Here is a 23,161-nt window from a genome sequence, read left to right on the forward strand (position 1 = left end):
AACTTACCTATGTTTGTAAAGGTTTTTTTTTTTTTTTATAGAGGCGACGAAGTTTAAATTAAAATAAATCACAAAAAAATATTTTTATGATACAAAAGATTAATTTTTAACATGTATAATTTCGATACAATTTCGGGCATATTCCCCCCCCCCTCCCACCTCCCGATTGGCATAATCTAGAGGTCCAATTTTCTACAAATATATGTATTAAATTAGGCTGTATTTCGAGTGTTGTCTTTCAAATGGTCTATTGTGTCTGGTTTGTCAGCATAAACGTAGAACCTTACATATCCCCAAAGAAAATAATTAAATGATGTTTAATTGCATGAACAAGATGGCCAGTGTACAGGCCCATTTCATGAAATATTCATTCATTAAATGTTTCTCCTTAGTAAATTAATTGTAGCGCCTGCTGTGTGGCATGTAGCTCGGTCCTACTAAAACCATACGATGAATTGCCAAACCAAGCTGAATGCAAAATAATCAACAATTGCCAAATTTGCAATTAAAGAAAATGGAATTGTCAATTTAAAGTTTAAAACCGCTCCTAAAAAACACTCTATTCTGAATTTTATTTCAGTGAAAGCTGGTTTATAGTGATCAAAATTATTGCTTTATTAAAAATAATTTGGGACAATGGAAAGTTGATCTTAGGTTTACTTTCGGCAGCCAAGCTTTCCTTATTTTGTCCTTTAGTTCTCATATTCCAGAATCAATGTTTCTGACAAAGGGGAAAGAATTGTTGTTTTCTGGGTTGGAATATTTTCCATCTAATATTTATTATTGGCTAGTTTTTTTACTTTGAAATAATATTTTTCTTCTTTTCTTGGCTTCTTACATTAATTGGCTTCATGCCTTGTCTGAAGTGATTCCCATCAGATAAAAAAAAAAAGAAGAAAATAAGCAGCAGTGGATAGACAAATTAAGTAAAATACACAAATATGAAACACATAAATAGAAATAACTCTTACTGTAACAGAGTGTGTATGGATGCGTGTGAGAAAATGAGCAGCAGCCGAAGGATGGCTGGCTAGTGAAAATATTAGCAGCAGCTGTTAAAGCATGTATGCAAATTAGCAAGTGTACACGAAATTATATCACAAGAAAAGGAGAGAAAAAGTACACACGTGGTTGAAGAAAGAAGAAAGTGGTGCGCCGGGCAAGATGTTTGTGTAAAGTCGAGGGTAGGAAAGCGCTGGCTAATGATGACCAGTGTGTGGTGGTGAGGACAGAGACTTTTAAAAAGCACACATGTGTGCGAAAGGACTTTTGCAAGATAATGAAATGCATTGTTTTGAAAGAACCATGAATAAATTGTACTTAAAAAAAAGTGCAGAATCGGATTTTTATTTCCTTTTTCTTTTTTTGTTTTTTGCTTTGTGACGGTACTAAACAGCGTGTAGGTCCGAGAGGTTTTGACTGTAGCGACACAGTTAAAAAGTAACGGCCACGTTACGTTACATTTTTGATGTTTCTACTTCCTTTGCTGATGGCCATCACATCACTCAGAGCCGCACAAAGCAGTGTAAAAGTTTGAAACATCAATAGTTTACAATAATTCACATTTTCTTGTACTTTACATATCAATATATATATATATTTTTTTACACGGTGGTCATCACTTATCAAGGCCCGGAAGCCACTCAGGGATAAGGGCTATTGCAAGTACAGTACGTTAGTGTGGAGATTTAATGAAGAGGGCGGTTCATTAGAAATTTGTTAACATTGGACTTGAAGACTTCCAAGTTGTAGTCAGATGGGAAGCAGGCAGACGGAACAGTTCCACAGGCGTGCAGTTCTAAGAAAGAAGCTTTGTTCATGGAATCCACGTCTTGACTTAGGCACAGATAAAGAGTGGGGGAAATTTTTCACAGTGGATTCAGCCAGACGGGTGTTTTTCATGAAAGATTGGCGAGGGGGGACCAGAGACTGGAGTTCAGACGAGCACCTGCCATGGAAATAACGATAAAACAAGGATAGGCTCGCAACGTCTCTTCTGTGGGAGAGAAGTTGCAGGGTAGAGAAAAGGGCATCCCCCACTAAACCACGAAGTCTATTTTGTACTCTGTCAAGGCAGGATAGACTGTTTTTAGCAGCTCCTGCCCAGATATGGCAGCAGTATTCCATCCTTGGACGTACTTGGCTTTTATATAGATAGAGAATTGCATCAGTAGTGAGATATCTTCTGGAGCAGTAGAAGGATCCAACCATCTTTCCAGCGACTATGTTTATGGTGTCTGCTTCTTTTGTTGACAACCAACACGCAGAGCTTCATAAAGTAGAAGTAAAAGTTTGGAACATTGATATTTTATATTAATTAGCATTTTCTACATGTTATTTAATTGGAGGGTCACCACTTATCAAGGCCCGGAGGCCATTCAAGGATAAGGGTTAAGTGTTCACTCCACAAACACAAATATCATATATATGTGCCTTAAATAATTTTACAGACACTTTTCATATGAGCACTATTATTGACAGGACACATTAATTTGATTCGTCAGTTCCTAGCAGCATCGTTTATAAATAGCATCTCCCAACTGTGAGAGACCATACCCCCCGCCCTTTTAGTAGTCAAAAATATTGCAACACATGAAACTGTGATCCCCTTCGAAGTAATCTCCTTCAGCTTCAATGCACTTATTGTACCGTTCCAACATTTTCTGGAAGGCCCCACAGAAGTCCTCTTGTGTGAGCGCGTCAATTACCATCGTCACAGCTTTTTTCATCTCACTTGTCTCATAATGACAGCCTTTAAGGTTTTACTTGAGCTAAGGAAATGACTAAAAGTCACAGGGAGCAAGGTCTGGACTACATGGGGGATGAGGGATTATCTTGATGCCAAATAGTCTGTGACAAGCATAGAACACTCTTGGGACAAATCTTCTGCATCTTCATTATACACTGACATCAAACTGTGCACTTATTGTCTCTATAGACACATGATGGTCCTCATCCATGAAATTCTTTATTTGGCCAATCAACTCTGATGTTCTGACTTCCTTACTTCTCTCACACCTCCCATCATCCCTCATAGACTCCCTGCCATCCTTGAATCTCTTATGCCACTCAAAAACTGATGCTAAATTCATGCAAGATGGTCCAAAAGCAGTCTGAAGAATTCCATACATTTCTGTGGCATTTTTTCCAAGTTTAAACCAGGATTTTATTGTGTATCATTTTTCTAAAGTGCCCCACGTCCAGATTCCATTTTTTAAATTCACCAGCTGTGACAATCAGGCTTTCGTAGAGTGTATTCAAATTCCTACCGTAGCTGTTCATTTGAGCACCTGAAATCATAAAAATTAGTCAGTCATCTCATAAGATGTATCAGCAATAACATACTGAATTTTCAAGAGTCTTCGACAATTTTAAATGCCTGTACAGAAAAATTCTGGAAACTTATTGAAGGCACTTTATATCACGAAAGAGCAAGCTTACCTGTTTCAAAGCAATAATTTCGTCTCGTTTTTTGTTAAGTTGTTCTTGCTTCTCAGTTTTCAACAAAGTCAAACGTTCTTTCAACTTGAAAAAAAAAAAAAAAAAAGTAGGAAAATGAAAACAAGGAGAAAGTGTTAAGAAAATCCAAACGTTGATTAAAACATTGAAGAGGAACTGGCGAATCAACTTTATTCAATAGTTTCATCAACATAGAAACATAGGAATATAAAAACAAGGCAGATTGGAGGAAACGAATTGAATCCAAGTCTGTTAGTTCTGCCTTTATTCCTGCCTCTCTCCATGACACGCACACACACACACACACACGCACACGCACACACACACACACACACACACACAGATGCACACGCACACATACGCGCACACGCACGCGCACACGCACACACACACACCCACATAATGAAATAATAAGAGTTAACTTGAATGCCTACTAGACACTATTCTCGCAAAGCGAGTTTTTCTGTAAATGCTTTAAAAGGGAAGTAACCAGGATTGAAGCTCAGTCGAACATCTTCAATGAAAGTAATGACAGAGTAGGGAGTGAGAGACTAGCAAATCTTTTCTGCAAGAAAAGGCTGTAAAGTGCGTAAGAGATAACCCCCCCCCTCCTCTGCCCACTAGATTTCAGAGTCAATTTTGAATTTTGTCCTGAGTGCAAAAAGCAACACCTTTCCATACGTGGCAATAGTATTTCATCTTAGTACATATCTAACTCTTATATAAGTAGGGCGTATCTAACCTATATATAAGTAGGACGTATCTAATTCTTAAATAGGTAGGACATAACAAACACATATAAATAAGATGTATCCAAATCTTATACAGGTAAGACGTAACTAACTCATATATAAGTAGGACGTATCTAAATTTTATGTAGGTAATACGTAACTAACTCATATATAAGTAGGATGTATCTAAATCTTATATAGTTAAGACGTAACTAACTCATATATAAGTATGACGTATCTAACTCTTATATAGGTAGGATGCATCTAACTCTAATATAGGAAGGATGTATCTCACCATTATTAGAGAGAGAAAAAAGACCTTTGACTGTAGAGAGAAAAAGAGATTATAAAAAAGAAAAAAATGAAGAAATTACCTCAACAAGAGACATTTCGCAGAGAAGGCCAGAATTTGAAGTTTGCGTGAGATCGATGAGTTTTTGGGGTCGGTTCTGTGCCATTGCAGCCATCGCTCGAATTTCATTAATCACTTCTAAGCGTTTCTTCATGTCAACTTCCGCCTGTTCAAGAGCTTCGGCCATTAACTGTCGATTTTCTATCTGCATTTCTTCCACTGCAATAAACAAACAAACAAACAAATAAATAAAATAAAAAATAAAAATAAAAACCATCTTCACACCATCTCTTAAAGGTTAGTGTGAATCCATGTCTGCTTCTTTGCTCGACAATGATCACCGATCGCAACAGTGTGTACCATGGATTTCTTCTTCTTCATCCTCTCTTCTGCCAGTGTCATCGTCTCTCGCATTGGTGTCTGCCGCGTGGGGAAGAGGAGGTTCACAAGTATAAACCACTCCAAAAGAAAGCATAGAAAACAAATTCTGTTGATGCCTCTGCATGTGTGTGTGACACCATCGTGGGAATCAAACCATTGAACTCTAAATTCACATCTACATGGTCTATCGAGGCCCCTTTGTCATTGGTTTACGTCAACTCATCTTGATTTGCTTGAAGTCACGACCTGTGTTTTATCATGAACAACAGAAAACTATCCTCAATTCAAAGCTGTCCTTAACCGGTACAAACCCAGGACTGCCTGTAAATTGTCATTGCCACTCCTAAAACTGCCTGTGAACTAACTCTAAACATGTTGACTTCCATTGTTCAGTCCTTTGTTCTGATTCACTGCCACACCTTGATTAACAATCCTATTTTATTCCCCTTTTTGCGCCTTGGTGAAAACAACTTCCTATACCTTTGTTCTGTTGATTAACTTATTTCCTCTTTTTTTTTGTTATATTTTTTCCTCTTTTATTAAAAAATTTCCCAACACATTTTTTTTTTTTGGGGGGGGACGTCAATACTATCACATTAAAGCTAAAGATAAAAAGTTCCGCTTGTCTCTTTTATGGAAAATCAACCGCCGTCTTTTTAAAAAAAGTTATTTAAGGCTTTTGTCCAGAATTCAATCTAATTAAAAAACGAAAGCACAGAAAAATCTTTATGATGTACGTATCTGTCATGGAACGAAAGTGTCATATTCCCAAAATCACGTAAATTGCTCAGGTAGTTTTCTTTTTTTTTTTAACTATGAAAATTAAATTTTATAAAGAAACGACTCAGCCCGTCATCTTTAAAATTCATCATTGGTTACCTACCTCTTAACAACCTCTCCAGAAATAAAGGCCTACTTCACAAGATTTCCAGCTACGGTATAACTGGAAATGTATTCTCAATTATTAAATCATTTCTCTCTGATAGGCTCATAAGAGTAGTGGTTGATGGGCAGAAATCAGAGGCCCTCAGTATTAATACTGGAGTCCCTCAGGGGTCCATCCTGGGCCCAACTCTCTGCCTGATCTACATCAATAATTTCCCAAAAGACATACTTAAATTATTCGTTGACATCTATGCTGATGACACGACCATCTATGGCAGCATATCAAAGGCTGTAAATGACAAAGTTCTCTCTAATTCTCTCTCCTCTGATCTCTGCCCCCCCCTTGCCAATCTTTCACGAAAAACATCTATCAAGCTGAAACCACTGCCAATAATTTTCCTCATTCTTTATCTGTGCCTAAATCAAAACATAGATTCCATGAAGAAAGCTTCTTTCTTAGAAGTGCACGCCTGTGGAACTCTCTTCCGTTTGCCTGTTTCCCACCTGACTACAACTTGGATGTCGTCAGGTCCAACATAAACAAATTTCTGATAAACCGCCCCCTTTAGTAAGACATTTTATCAAATCTCCATTACTAACGATTACTATGATATTATCCCATTGATTACTGTACATGCAATAACCCTTATCCCCGAGTGGCTTCCGGACCTTAATAAGTGGTGACTACCATGTAAATAAAAAAAAGATCAAAATCAGCTACAATTAATAGTAAATCGCTAAAATCGTAAAAATAATTTAAAAAAATCTTTATCTCTCTCTATATATATCTACATATATTTTAAAAAATTTTTCTCTCTCTATATATATATCTACATATATTTTAAAAAATCTTTCTCTCTCTATATATATATATACATATATTTAAAAAAATCTTTCTCTCTCTATATATATATCTACATATATTTAAAAAAATCTTTCTCTCTCTATATATATCTACATATATTTAAAAAAATCTTTCTCTCTATATATATATCTACATATATTTAAAAAAGTCTTTCTCTCTCTATATATATCTACATATATTTAAAAAAATCTTTCTCTCTATATATATATCTACATATATTTAAAAAAATCTTTCTCTCTCTATATATATATCTACATATATTTTAAAAAATCTTTCTCTCTCTATATATATATATCTACATATATTTTTAAAAATCTTTCTCTCTCTCTATATATATATCTACATATATTTAAAAAAATATTTCTCTCTCTATATATATCTACATATATTTAAAAAAATCTTTCTCTCTATATACATATCTACATATATTTAAAAAAATCTTTCTCTCTCTATATATATATCTACATATATTTTAAAAAATCTTTCTCTCTCTATATATATCTACATATATTTAAAAAAATCTTTCTCTCTCTCTATATATATCTACATATATTTTAAAAAATCTTTCTCTCTCTCTATATATATATCTACATATATTTAAAAAATCTTTCTCTCTCTATATATATATCTACATATATTTTAAAAAAATCTTTCTCTCTCTCTATATATATATCTACATATATTTTAAAAAAATCTTTCTCTCTCTCTATATATATATCTACATATATTTTAAAAAAATCTTTCTCTCTCTATATATATCTGCATATATTTAAAAAAATTTCAGAAGGCCCGAAAATTTAAAAAAATAAATATCATGGTCTTATATTGAAATTTTTCTTTATAAACATGGATTTTACTAGAGTTCTTCCCGACAAATAACACACACACACACACACACACACACACACACACACACACACACACACACACACACACACACACACACACACACACACACACTATATATATATATATATATATATATATATATATATATATATATATACTTATCAATTTACCTGACTTTTGGAACATGACATCTTCGTTCCGTGTGACGGATAGGTATAAAGATTGATAAAGATTCATAATTCATGAAGATTGTTTTGTATTTTTTGTTTTTAATTAGGCTGAACTCTGGAGTTGTACTTTTTTAAATTTTAGATTCCAATACTTAAATATTTAAGAGTTAACACTCCCACATTGAAAATTAAGAGGTAACTCCCTTACATTTAAGGGAGTTAACTCTTAATTATCAATCTAGGGGAGTTAACTCTTAATTATGAATCTAGGGGAGTTAACTCTTAATTAAAACTGTTCAAGCTAATTTGTCGAACATAGCGTTTCAATTAAAATAGTTAATGGCGGCAATATTCTTTACAATATATTTGGACAATATCTTTTTTTTTTTTTTTGTAAATACTGACGAGTCACAAATTATCAAGGCTCAAGAGAACAGTATAACAATGTGAGAATTGGTAATAATGGTTAAGACCAGTCTTAATTACAATAGGTGCTTTGACAAAGAAAGCACTACTTTGTACAATGTACAAAGAGAGGCGACTGATCGATTAAAACAAATATATGTAATTTTAAGCAAAAACAATATTATTTATTGAGTTGTCATTTCGAAGGTAGTAATATATCCAAAAATTACGAAAATTCATCAAGTAGAACAATTGCTATTGTGTTTTCAGTATTTAGTAAAAAAAGAAAAAGAAAAACGTCTATCGATATCGGCTAAACATGTTGGACGTCATCATGATGTAATCTAATATATGCTTTCGGAGTTATGTCCCCTGTTTCTATAGTCTTTACTGTCTAAAACATCTACGGTTTGATATAGTAACGGACAAAATGGAGGTAGGGGGTAAGGTTTGTTTTGACGGAATCTCTTTTAAAAATCGATTAAAAAAGTGGTTACTTATCTAATCAATATGAAAAAATTTTCAGCCGATTATTGAGTGAAGAATAAACTTTATAAAAGTATCTTCTTTTCACAATCGATATATATATATATATATATATATATATATATATATATATATATATATATATATATATATATATATATGCACGTTTCATTCTCTTGCTTATTTTTTTTGAAATCCCCCTTTTCTCTTTGTCGGACCATTTTCTAAACGTCATTTTTCGAGTGAAAAAAGAAATTTCGCGTAATCGTGAGCGTTTTCGACCTCAATTGGTCATCCTCAGGCGAGTAGTAAAAAATAAAAAATAAAAAAATGAAGTTGAAAAATGAAAATAGCGGGATGAAATGAAAAGACGATTAAAATCGCTAAAAATCACTAAATTACTCAAAAGCACTTGAGCGTACCCTCCATTTTATTTTGAGTCTGGTTAATCGTTGGTTTATTAATGTGGATTAACAATGCCTCAAAGAAGACTGGGAGGCGCACCTCGCAATATGAGACAGTTAAAATGACCGTGTTTTTTAAAAATTTGTCTCTAAATTCAATATATAATAATTTATAAAATATATATGGCGATTAAGCTACACTGAATATTCCGCGTTTCATCCACTCTAGGACTCTTCAGGCTTATGCGCTAGCTCTACCTACGTATTGAGCACTTTTGAAGTAAATACTTAAAGTTTATGCATAAATCTATACTTTCGTATATTAATTTTATGTGAGTAAATTAAGTAGTTATATATATATATATATATATATATATATATATATAATTTTTTTATTAATGTCTCTAAATTCAATATATATATATATATATATATATATGTGTTGGGTATATTTAGACAGCATATTCTCATTCAAACAAATGTTATTAAAAAGCACGGAATTTTTCCGTTTCACTATTTTCCTTTTTATCTTCTCCAATATGATTTTCGACCCAACAACCATGGGGACACACACCCACGTGAAACCAATTTTTCCATCTGTTTCATTATTTTACATTTCACTTTCACGCTAATATGATCCTTTTCATACTTAGTTTCTTTAAATACTTTACAGACAAAATTTCTTTATGTATTTTGCTAACTCCTCCCCTCTGACGAGAAGGAAAGTATATCTTCGAAACTCCACGGATTAAGGACTTCCACTTCTATTTCTGTTTCCTTTCCGAATAAAAAATATGTCTTACTAAAGTGTTTCCAAACATATTTTATTAAACCTATGTACTTATATATCTATATACGGGGTGGAATGATAAAAGTGTCGCTCTAAAAAAAAAAAAACAACAACAGTACAGCTTTATTTTAAAACGTTTATCGAAAAAATCAATTCAGGTAACTTGATTATGTAATAGAGCTGACATCTATTCAATGTAGCCGCCTTCAGCCCCAGTCACTGCCTCAATACGGGTCCAGAATGGGAGCATGATTTTTCCACAACCGCCGGTGGGTGCTCGGCAAATACTCAGCGAATGGCAGCGATCAGGCTGGCTTTGATGTTGTGCGAGGTCATTTTGGTAATGTTCTTGATGTATGATCAAACAAAGTAGTTCCGCGGGTTCAAATCGGGAGAGGAGTGAGAGGAGGGTACAATGTCATAGCATTCCTTCTAAAGATAAGCCTTGGTCTTTTTGGACTTGTGAGCTTCTGCCACACCCAAGGTCTGCCAGCGGCCATCTGATTGCATCAGGAGTTCATCACACTCTTCAGCACATCCAGATGCACTTTAGTGTTGACTTTCAAGCCGACTACAAAGTTGTGAGGTAGCATGATGTAGCCCTCACTTGGAACTACACCAAATACCATAACCGTGGCCGGAAACTTTGTTGAGCTATGCCCTCAAGCATTGAACCGTCTGAATTTGTATTTTGAAGTTGCTGGCAATAGTCTTTGGATCGGTAAAGAGCATGAGTTGTACAGTGGCGCATCTCTGATCTCACTTGTTGAACATTGTGTCACTTTCAGACATGATACGCTCTTGGGATTTGTACACAATTGGTCTGCAAAAAAACCCAAAAAACCCCCAGATAAAACAGGTTTTCATCAAACGGAAATGGAATCATGTCATCTTTTCTAGGGCGACAATTTATCATTCCCCTCCTGTATATATGTATGTTGTATGAATGCAAACAAATCTCGTTTTGTGAATAAATTATTGCTGATCAAGTTTTGATATTGAAAAACCGAATAATACTTACCAACTTTTTTTTTATATTCTTGAATCTTCTTCTTGGCTTCCTTGGCTTTCTTGTGCCCTTGTGAAATAGTTTGGACAATTTTTCTGTGACGAAAACAAAGATAACGACATTGGCAGGTTAGGGTTAGAGCCAAAAGAAACATGAACCATGAAAAAATATCGAAATGTATTTTGTTGCCTTTAAGAGTTCTAAAAAAAATCTATGACGTCAAATTGTAGGAAAGTACTTTTTTTTTTTTTCGATATTTTTATGCCAAGCGATTGCTTCAGCAGTATTAATCCATTGGTTTAATTCAATATTTTATTTATATTTGCTTGTTAATTCTGGACAGGATGTTTTAGTAATCCTTTCTATTTCTGGTTTAGCCAGATTAAGTGAGTAATAGGGTTATTATTGCAATCGCTTTTGTGGTCTTTTAGTGAGATATAAGCTTCCTTAGATTCGACATATTAGCTAACATAAAAATAACTAACTTTCACGATGTCACTTTCAACTTAAAAAAGCAACTAAGAACGCACGCATGAGGTCAAATGTTAAAAGAATGAACCAGTGCAGTTACGGAAGAGACTTTAACAATTTAAATCCCGGAATGCCAGATGATTTACAAAAATTAAAAATACTTCAGAGTATCTTTACCTCTCACGCAGAAAGATGCAAAAAATAACATTGCACAGAAAACCAGTAACAGCACTTTAATGCAATTCATCATGTGACACTAATTATGGTGACTCAGAATTTAAATTGTTAACATCTCTCCTGGAACTGCACTGGTTTGTTTTTTTTGACACCTGGCTTCACATGTGTGTCCTTGGTTGATTTTTGAAATTCTCTTCTTCTTTCTAGATTCTTTTTGTTCATTTGTTTCTCTCACCTGAAGATGATTCAATAAGGAATCAAAAACGTTCGTGATACATATGGGACATAGATTAATTCTTTTGGTTTTGAGACAAAAAAGATCATTGAAAAAGATAAGAAAATTCTGCTACATTTAACGATGTTGGTTTAAATGAAAGAATGCTGCCTATGTATATATATATATGCACACACACAGAATATATATATATATATATATATATATATATATATATATATATATGCACACACACACAGAATATATATATATATATATATATATATATATATATATATATATATATATATATATATATAGGCTTGCTGTTTGTTTGTTTGTAAATAAACAAGCAGCTCAAGCACTGTAAAAGTGAGTGTTTATTTAAATGGACATTTGTTGAGGTCATTTATGAGAACCGCTCCCATGGACCGATGGGTACAATTGCAGACTATCAACGCGATGGTTGTAGGTTCAGTCCTTGGTTGGGAACAGGTGCTAGTCTAGCCGCATGATGAGTTGTGATACAACGAAACAGTACTCTATGTGGATGACTATATATATATATATATATATATATATATATATATATATATATAAAACTTTATCGTTTTTCTACTTACTTCTTAATACTTTATAATTTAATATTCCTTTATTTTAATACTTTATCTCTTCTTTGCATGGTCAGTTTTTTATCTGCATTTTCTGCTTTATTCTTTAAACTCCCCTATCTATCTAATATATCACTCTACCCACACTTTCATATCTTGTATGTATACTTACTTATATTTTACTATATGGTTTTACTTATTTTCTTTTCTTTTTTTCTTGCTTTTTCCTGAATTTGCATATACCGGCCATCTTCTCCCCCTAAATAATTTTTATTTTTTTATTTTATATTTTATTTTTTATTCTTATTTATTTATTTATTGTTTATTTATCATTCATTTTCTATTTATTTATTTATTTTCCATTTAGTATCTTCTAACAACTCTTGCTGACCTTTTTTTATGTGATAACCTGTACATTTCAGTTGACCTATAATATTTTACCCTATATATTTTTTCGTGCCTTTAACATTTCCTGTCTGGGTCATTTTGACATTTGTTTCTCTATTTATATTTAACTCCATCACAATTTTTTTACTCCTCTTTTTCTTCCTTGATCTTTCTTATTTATATTAATATCTCGACAGTAGAATGAAAAGCATATCTTATTTTTATTTTATTAATATTATTGGAATTTTTTCCTTTTTTCCTTGTACACATTTTTGTGAATTTTTCCATGGATTTCTGCCTTTGGATTATTATGGACCATCTTCTTCCAATTACTGGATTTTTGGATTTTACTTGTGCAAATGGAAATTCTTTTAACTTTCTTGAAATTATATACTTGGATTTTACCGTCACTGGATTATTTATCTTCCACCAGACTATCCATTCATGTGTAATCACCTTTTTTCTTCACCATATTCCCTCTGCTTCACTTTTTTTGTTTTTAAGTAAGATCTTTGACTTATTTGTTGTTTCATCAAATACTTTTGCATGGAAAATCCGATCCTGCATTTTGTTAATTCCTACCCTCTGATGAGAAAGAAAGTATTTCTCTGAAACTCCGCGGATTAAGGACTATCCACTTATCTAGTATTTCCTTTTCAGATTAAATATGTTTTTAACTCATTTCAAAGTGTTTTTTAACATATTTTATTAACTGTTTGCTCGTATATATATATATATATATATATATATATATATATATATATATATATATATATAATGCTTCTCATCTTGAGTTGAGTATATTGAGACGTGATACACGAATTACCATTAGCGTATAAAACGATGCTCTTTGTGTAAACAAATCGAGCTTAGGTATTTCGGACGATGTCAAAACATTGTTAAACTCACGACTCGCACAGCAGCCGCCAATAGTATAATGGTTAGGAATCTTGACTGTCATACAGTCGAGTTTCAATCCTGGTTTGAGGTAGTTTCCTGTCTAGCCGCACTGATGAGCTGCGAAACAGTACTGTATGTGGATGACTATATATATATATTTTTTTTTACACAGTGGTCATCACTTATCAAGGCCCGGAAGCCACTCAGGGATAAGGGTTATTGCAAGTACAGTATGTTAGTGTGGAGATTTGATGAAGTGTTTACTTAAGGGGGCAGTTCATTAGGAATTTGTTAATGTTGGACTTGAAGACATCCAAGTTGTAGTCAGGTGGGAAGAAGGCAGACGGAACAGAGTTCCACAGGCGTGCAGTTCTAAGAAAGAAGCTTTGTTCATGGAATCCACGTTTTGATTTAGGCACAAATAAAGAGTGGGGGAAATTTTTCACAGTGGATTCAGCTAGACGGGTGTTTTTCGTGAAAGAATGGCGAGGGGGGACCAGAGACTGGAGTTCAGACGAGCACCTGCCATGGAAATAACGATAAAACAAGGATAGGCTTGCAACGTCTCTTCTGTTGGAGAGAGGTTGCAGGGTAGAGAAAAGGGCGTCCCCCACTAAGCCACAAAGTCTATTTTGTACTCTGTCAAGGCAGGATAGGCTCCTGCCCAGATATGGCAGCAGTATTCCATCCTTGGACGTACTTGGCTTTTATATAGATAGAGAATTGCATCAGTAGTGAGATATCTTCTGGAGCGGTAAAAAGATCCCACCATCTTTCCAGCGACCTTGGCGGCTTAGTGTCTACATAGCATTCATCAATCCTTATTTTGTCATAAGTAAAAATTCTGTTGTTTTTTTTCCATTCTTTTCCACCCCAAACTTGGAATATAAAGAACTACTATTTGGGATCGTGCTTAACGGGATGGTGGGGAGTTGAGCAGCGAGATGTCTCTTCACATTACATTTAAACTTCTGTAGGTTAACACAGTCAGAGAAGCGGCAAACAGAGTCTAGTAGTCGAAAGAAAGAAACTATTAGAGTAGAAGGATTTCCAGCATCTAGGGACCTCAACGGTGAAGAGGTGGGATTTTGCTGATTGTCGGATTAGTCAGAGGTGTTCAAGTCGAGGGGAGGGCACAAGTGCTACAGGTTTATCAGAGCACGTTTCATTAAAGTGTTTGTAAAACAGGCACAAGGATGCAACATTGTGGCGATGGGACACAGGTTGGAGCTTGGACAACAGTGTGGGACTTATAAGATTTAAGACTCTTTTTTGGACCCTGTATAAGAGTGAGAGACTAGTGGCAGATGCACCAGCCCAGATCTGACAAGAATACTTCACGCATAATGATTCTCTGATCATCTCTGATCCTTAACCCTAACCATAACCCTAACCATAACCCTAGCTTCCACATGCCATGTCAACCTTTACCTATTTTATTTCGTGTGTTTACCAAGGTTAAACAATATTCTTAAAATGCGCATTGACACCGAGTTTGGCTTTGATGTGCATGAAAATAGTCCAAATTGGTCCAATTTCAGTCAACTGAACTCTTTAAATTAAAAAGATTGAAAACACACAAAAAAAAAGTGCTTGCAATGACACGATTCCGTGATGTGAAATTTTATCTGATGCATTTAGGCATATTCGAAACAACAGCAAAAACTAAAAAAAAAAGAAAAGAACGAATAGAATAGGACCCAAAAATAGAAAAATAAAACAAAACAAAAAAAAAGAACAAAGAAAAACAAAATAACAAAAAATAGGAGGAAAAAACAGAAAAAAGCAACATGTAAAGGATAAAAAACAACAGAACAAAAATAAAGCAGAAAAAAAGAAGAAAAAAGCAGGAAAAAAAAAACAGAAAAAGTAGAAAAAAACAAAAACAAAGCAGAAAAAAAAGCAGAAAAAACCCCAAAAAGCAGAAAACAAAAACAAAAACAAAAACCAGAAAAAACAAAAAAAGAAGAAAAAAAACAAAAAAAGAAGAAAAAAAGCAGAAAAAAAAGCAGAAAAAAAACCCCAAAAAAGCAGAAAAAAAAGCAGAAAAAAAGCAGAAAACAAAAACAAAAACAAAAAACCAGAAAAAACAAAAAAAGAAGAAAAAAAACCCAAAAAAGCAGAAAAAAAGCAGAAAAAAACCCAAAAAAAGCAGACCAACAAAAATAGGATTTAACAAAAAACTAGACAAAAAAACGCAACAAAAATTAGAATTAAAAATAAACAGAAAAAATAGGATAAAAACAAAAACAAATAAAAAGCAACAAAATAGAATTTAACAAAAAAGCAAACCAAAAATAGAGAAAAAAGAAACAAAAAATAAGATTAAAAAAACAACAAAAACAGATAAAAAATATAATTTAAACGAAAAATAGAATAAAAAAAACAGAAAAAAAAACAAAGCAATTAAAATAGTATTAAAAAAGAAAGAAAAAAAATAGGATAAAACCCCCCCAGAAAATTCATTTTTGTAAATTTATTTATGGACTAGCAGTTCAGCCCGGCTTTGCTCGGGCTATATATACTGTTCCTAACTTTATATGCATATGCATATATTAAAAAGTGTGCATATGTACCGTAATACCTTTTTATATAATAGGCTTCCTTAACTACCATAGAGAAAAGTTGGTAGAGACAGCACAGGTAAAAATTTTTTTAACTTTGACCCCAATTTTGACCCCTTAACATTTATTGTTTTGGGCTCAAATAAAATTGAAATGTTTGACCTATGTCCAAGTAGCCTACATCTAAAATTTCAATTATTTAGACCCAAAATTGGCGGAGGAATTTGATAGAGCCTGCAAAGGTTAACTCTTTCAACTCTGACCTCTTGGCAGCGAAATGTTCGCCCAAAACTGATTAAAAAGCTTGCTGCATGTCTGAATACCCTTCATTTAAAATTTCAAATGTTTAGACCTGTGACCACACGTGTGTCTCCGGCAGATCGCCGACTCTTAACGTCGTGTGTCATGAATTTTTTGTTCACTGTGTTTCTTATGGCCGGATCATCATTTTCTCACTGGCAACTGTCGATGGTAACCCACGTAGCTTCACAAAGTAGAAATATTATAAGTCGTGGAACAAACAAAGGAAAACACAAACTCCAATGTTTCACATATTATTGACGGTTGGACTTGTGTGTGTGTGTGTGTGTGTGTGTGTGTGTGTGTGTGTGTGTGTGTGTGTCTTCTCCCTGTTCTATCGATGTTACATTCGTCTCTATTTCTGTTTCACAGTCAACTCTAAAAACTGTTGTCGTTATCAATTCCCATCCACTGCGAAGGACATCTAGTTGTCAACTAACTGTCTCCTCTGCATTGGTATCTGAGGTCAACCCCCCCCCAACCCCGGCTACCGGAAGCTGCCCTTCCCTGTTTTATTTGTAGGTTTCTATTGTCATTGTCAAATCTAAAGATAACTACAGATTCATTGTTTGCTACTTCCTATTTTATTGTTTATTGCAGGACACTTCCTATTCCTTTGTCTATTGCCCCACCCTTCTCAGCACTTAGTCACTCAAGTCCACCTCAGGTCCACTTTATAGTATCACAGACCCAAAATTGGCTTAATAGTTTGCTAGATATTGAAAAGGTCAAATCTTTTGAATTTTGACCCCTTGGCAGCCAACTTTTCGCCCCAAAAATGATTAAAAAGCTTGCCCTATGTCTGAATACACTTTATGTAAAATTTCAAATGTTTAGACCAAAAATTGGCTGAGTAATTTGGTAGAGACCGCAGAGGTAAATTTTTAAAAAAATTTTGATCCCAACTCAGACCCCTTAACATTTATTGTTTTGGGCAAAAATCAAATTATAAAGTTACATCCATGTCCAAGTAACCTATATCTAAAATTTCAAGTATTTAGACCCAAAATTGGTGAAGCTCCAGGTAAAAAGTTAATGAAATCAATTCTTTTATAAACTCCAGATGCGATCATTTGTGTACAAACTGGTGCAACTACACTGTAGTAGCGAAATTCGAAATATTTAATATTGAATTTCAATGGTCTTTAGTTAGTTGTCACAATATATAAAAAAAATAAAAAAAATGGTAAAATAGAAAAAAAATTATTAAATAAAAGATTTTTTGACGAAAATTAACTAAAATAAAATGCTTTGGCTACCCCTCCCCCCAAAAAAACACCAGAGAGGTAAATAACGTGTAATTATTGCCATTTTTAAAAAAAAATAAATTGTGCCTTAACAATCATAAATATGAGTTTGTTGATTTGTTTTTAGTATAATTGAGTTATTTCCCTTGTCATTACATTACATGTTTTCAAAACAATACGCCAAAGGGTTTTTACAATAAAGATCGAAAACTCATGTTTTTTCTTTTTAATAATGCGGTAACATTTAAGTACTTCTGAAATACCAATTAAGTAGATATCATTGTCTTTAGTTGAAATTGACACAAAAACAAAATCAGCAAATAGATAGAGATATTTTCTTCCCTGTGATTGTCTTGTGTAGCTTAATTCTTAATTCTTACGTATCTTGACTTTCCACCTTCTTGCATCTATCTTCTTAGTGGTTGGGTCACACGAATCGATAGCTAAAGACACCTTTTTTTACTATATGAATATTTTAAGCACATCAGCTTTGTGGGTGTGTCTTGTGTAGTTTTTTTTTACTTTTATCTGAACATACAGACAAACAACTTTGCTTTATATAATAGATAAAAATGGCTACTTATAATCTCTGACTTTCCTTTGTTGATCTAATGTTAACGTTGTACTATTTGCTCATATGCTGACGAACTGGTTTGCTTTATTAACTGAAGAGCATCTGAATCGGATGCAGGATTGATAAGTAATTATTTACTCTACTTTTTAATAATGTTTACTTAGTGTTAAATCTATAAAAACATTACATATCGATTACTAAGTTGTTTTTATTTTTTACTAATGCTATTTTTACAAGTGCTTTTAAGACGAAACAATTTGGCCAATAATAAAAAGGATATTCAGTTGTAATCTAATTACTTCATGTTCAGTTTACATGTCTGACATAATGAGGGCCGTAGTGGTAATGAAAATGTTTGAGTGACAACTAAGGGTCTAAATTGGGAATAAATGAAACCACACGACTTCTGGCCAGAATCTTAAGCAGAAAAGACACATCCGTGTACTGTATCTAATGGAGTTTACATGTTTGACATAATGGTGTTTGAATGAAAAAAGTGACACCTAGGGATCAGAGATTGCCCCAGAATAAAAGTCAGTGAAACTATATGATTTCTGGATAGACATTTTCTGTCTCTTGCCTGACGAAACTTCAAGTAAGAGGAAGGTTTTGAAGGTGCCATCGAGCGCAGAATCTAATTAGGTATAGCAGGATTACCTATAATATATATATATATATATATATATATATATATATATATATATAGAGAGAGAGAGAGAGAGAGAGAGAGAGAGTTAGTTGCGTGTATGTGTGTATATGTCTGCATGTAGACCCATGTACATCTGCATAGGCATTGTTTTTATATGTATGTGCCTACATATTGGTCTGTAATATATATGTATATGCATTACATATTGATTGCTAAGTTGTTTTTATTTTTTACTAATGCTATTTTTACAAGTGCTTTTAAGACGAAACAATTTGGCCAATACTAAAAAGGATATTCAGTTGTGTCAGTAATATATCCCAATCCCGTTACAAAAGAATAATAAAACGAATGGAATTGAAGGAAACAAAAACTCAATTGATGGATAAGATAAACGTGTCGTTTATTTACTGTTGAAACAATGTTTTAGATATAACATGTGTTCATGTCCGCGCGGGTGTAACCAATGTTCGTTGCGGGACTGGTGGTGTAGAAAGAAATGGAAATGTGTGTTCATCTCACTATCGTTTGTTCGCGCGTGGGAAGAGAAGTGAGTAATGTAGTGGAAATGACAATGACAGTCCAGCGTGTAGACAAAGAAGAGGATAGAGGTTAAGCTGTACGCCATGTTAGCAGTCAGCTACACAGTGGTGTTCTCAGGGACCAGTAGTAGATAGAGAGAGAAAGAGTGAGAAGTGTGCATACAGTTTGTTAGCTCGTGCCCCATACATAGTAGTAAGTGGGCGTGACGCACGCGGTCGGTCCAGAGACCGACCGGCTCGAAAGCTTGGCCTAAAAGGGTTAGAAACAGATTGTCTCTTTGTTTTATACTCGTTTCCGGTGGTCTTTTGCGCATGAAAGCGAAAGTGATGTCGTCCATGTGTGCGTTTGTGTGCGCGTGTGTGAGTACATGTGTGTGCGTTAGCGTGTGTGTATATACACGTGAATGTGAGTGTATGTACGCGGACGTGAATATATGTACTTGTGTGGACGTGGGCGCATATGTTTGTGTGTGCGTATGTATATGACATAGCTTGAAATGTGAACTCATGTTTTTGTGTGAGACTAGAAAAGGCTCGCACAGTTGTAATCTAATTACTTCATGTTAAGTTTACATGTATAATAAAATAAGGGCCGTAGTGGTAATGAAAATGTTTGAGTGACAACTAAGGGTCTAAATTGGGAATAAATGAAACCACACGACTTCTGGCCAGAATCTTAAGCAGAAAAGACACATCCATATACTGTATCTAATGGAGTTTACATGTCTGACATAATAAGGGTTGGTGTTTGAATGAAAAGGTTTGAGTGACACGTAAGGGTCAGAGGTGACCCCATAAATAAAATAGATGAAATCACATGACTTCTAGCCAAGGTTTTTAACAGAAAAGACGTATCGGTGTGCTGTCCCTAAGCAAGGTAGGGCAACTCACGCATTACCCCATCCTCGTCTGACTTTATATCTTGTTTCTTGTCTAATTACTTCATGTTCAGTTTGCATGTTTGACATAATGAGGGGCGTTGTTTGAATGAAAAAAGTGACACCTAGGGATCAGAGATTGCCCCAGAATAAAAGTCAGTGAAACTATATGATTTCTGGATAGACATTTTCTGTCTCTTGCCTGACGAAACTTCAAGTAAGAGGAAGGTTTTGAAGGTACCATCGAGCGCAGAATCTAATTAGGTATAGCAAGATTACCTATATATATATATATATATATATATATATATATATATATATATATATATATAATTGCGTGTATGTGTGTATATGTCTGCATGTAGACCCATGTACATCTGCATAGGCATTGTTTTTATATGTATGTGCCTATGTGTCTACATATTGGTCTGTAATATGTATGTATATGTATTATACACTCTTATGCGTGCGTCAACGTTTGTATTAACTCTTAACTGTTTAAAAACAACCCACTATGAAATGAACAACGACCACGAAACCCGTAAATGTAACTCTGTAACTGCCAAAAATGATAGCCACACAAACCCCCTCACTTTCCTCTCATCTCTCTCTCCCTCTCTCTCTCCCTCTCATCTAATTAATATACCTAATCGAACCTAAAACCTAAAAATTGAAACTCCTTTTTCCCCCCTCCTCTCATTACCCCTCTCTTTTTTCTTTTCTCTTTACCATCCTCTCTCCCCTCCCCCTGAATCTGCTACCCCCCACACACAATACAACCTAATATACTTTAAACTTCAAAACTGAAATATTCTCATTACCCGCCTTCCCCCCTCTATTACCTCCTACCCCCTCCTTTTTCTTTATCTCACCCCCCCCCCCCCGTATTCCTCCCAAAAACAATTCTTCCTAATACTAACCAACCATTTCTGTAAGGTCTGACGAGGCTGTTAGATCGTAAACACGGTCCAACATCCGAAACATGTGTAACCAAACAGATAAAACGGTAATAAAAAAATAAAACACATATTTGCTCTGCAATAGTATTGAGCACTCTTCAGGTTTTTACTAATTACCAGTTTTACCATATATATATATATATATATATATATATATATATATATATATATATATATATATAACTCATGCATACGGAAGTAACCTGTCTCTCTAATGTTTCCTATGATTGTTTTTCTCTTTGTAATAAACTTTTGGCAGTAGTGCACGAAATACTTTTTTTTTGTTTGTTTTCATTTTCTGAAGAGTTACGGTAGGGAAAAGAGGAAACAATAAAAAATTTAATGATTTGATTTTTTTCATTTTGTAAAAAAAAACAAAAAACAAAAACAAAACAAAATTAAAAAAAATTACAAACATTTTAAAATATTCTAATTTGACTTGTATTTTGCATTTCAGTAATTATGTTTTCTTAAAGAAAATTATGTAAAATACATTTCATCCATTTCATAATATTCTAAACTAAATGTTGTGAAGTAGAAAAAAAATATCTATTTTGAAATTAATCATTTTGTTTCTCATTTAGTACATTTTAGCTAATTGGAAGACTTTTTTGTTTTCATTTTCTGAAGAGTTATGCTAGGGAGGAAGAGGAGATAATCCTGCATTTCATTAATTATATTTTCTTAAAGAAAATTATGTAAAATACATTCCATCCATAATAATATTCTAAACTAAATGTGAAGTAGAAAAAAAATCTATTTTGAAATTAATCATTTTGTTTCTCATTTAGTAAATTTTTAGCTAATTGGAAGACATTTTTTTGTTTTCATTTTCTGAAGAGTTATGATAGGGAAAAAGAGGAGATAATCCTAAATTTATTGATTTGATTTTTTAATTTTTTACAAATAAAGTTATTGAAAAAACAAAGAAACCTACAAATATATCAAAATATATTCCATTCATTTCATAATATTCAATGTTATATTTTATTTGTGAATTAAAAAAAAAATTAATTGGAAATTAATTATTTTGAAATATTAAATGTTCGATTTTATTTGTGAATTTTAAAATGATACATTTTTAAATATTGTTGCTCGTATAATAAATTAAAAAAATTAAATTAATTCAATAAATATTTCAATGAGTAATGGTTTCTACTGTGTTATTCCGTTTTTACTGAAAAAAAATAACAACAAAAAACGACAAAAAAACGACAAAAAGAAACAACAAAAAACGACAAAAAAATGAAAAAAACAAACAAAAAAAAAAACAAAAAGCAAAAAAAAAAAAAATAAATAAATAAAACACCACTTCCAATGAAAACACTGAAAAGAAAACAACAAAAAAAACGACAAAAAACAACAAAAAAACGACAACAACAACAACAAAAACGACAAAAAAAAAAAAAACACCACTTCCAAGGAAAACAAGGGTGCAGTTCTCCACTGGGAAGGTCATGTGCACATTCTTTTGAGTAGTGATGACAGATTTCCTGACAAAGGGTACCACAATTACAGGAGCCTATTATACTTCACATTTGAGGAAATTAAGATAAGCTATCGAAATCAAGAGATGGGGTAAGATCAGCAAAGGTATCCTCCTTCTACAAGACAATGTACTGGTCCACAACGTACATGTTGCCAGATCAGAAGCATGAGTGTGCTGATATGAAATCCTCCCTCATCCCTTTTACTCTTCTGACCTTGCACCCTCTGACTTTCACTTCTTCCCAGCCATGAAGTTGTGTTTGAAAGGAAAACGTTTCTCAGATGACGCAGCTTTGATTCCCCAAGTCATGTCGTGATTCAATGATCCAGCTACAAAAACGATCTCCAGAGCTGCATTAAGCGAAGGGAGAATTGCTTAACTTTAGGTCATTCCTAAGTAGAGAAAAACTAATAACT

General features: G+C 33.6%; 1 protein-coding gene across 6 annotated transcripts in view; it reads right to left on the bottom strand.

The window, feature by feature from the left end:
* Positions 1–23,161, bottom strand: part of LOC145246074 (cilia- and flagella-associated protein 99-like) — a 697,934-nt gene that overhangs the window by 16,425 nt on the left and 658,348 nt on the right. For all 6 annotated transcript variants that reach the window (XM_080107923.1, XM_080107924.1, XM_080107928.1 and 3 more), the window contains 3 exons: positions 10,799–10,881; positions 4,565–4,761; positions 3,442–3,525 (listed from right to left, as the gene is read on the bottom strand). In XM_080107923.1, the coding sequence (XP_079964049.1) occupies positions 3,442–3,525; positions 4,565–4,761; positions 10,799–10,881 (364 nt within the window). The remainder of the gene's footprint in view (positions 1–3,441; positions 3,526–4,564; positions 4,762–10,798; positions 10,882–23,161) is intronic.

The sequence above is a fragment of the Euprymna scolopes genome, chromosome 23 (assembly GCF_053919585.1).
Source record: "Euprymna scolopes isolate OS-2025 chromosome 23, ASM5391958v1, whole genome shotgun sequence".
Taxonomy (NCBI): domain Eukaryota; kingdom Metazoa; phylum Mollusca; class Cephalopoda; order Sepiida; family Sepiolidae; genus Euprymna; species Euprymna scolopes.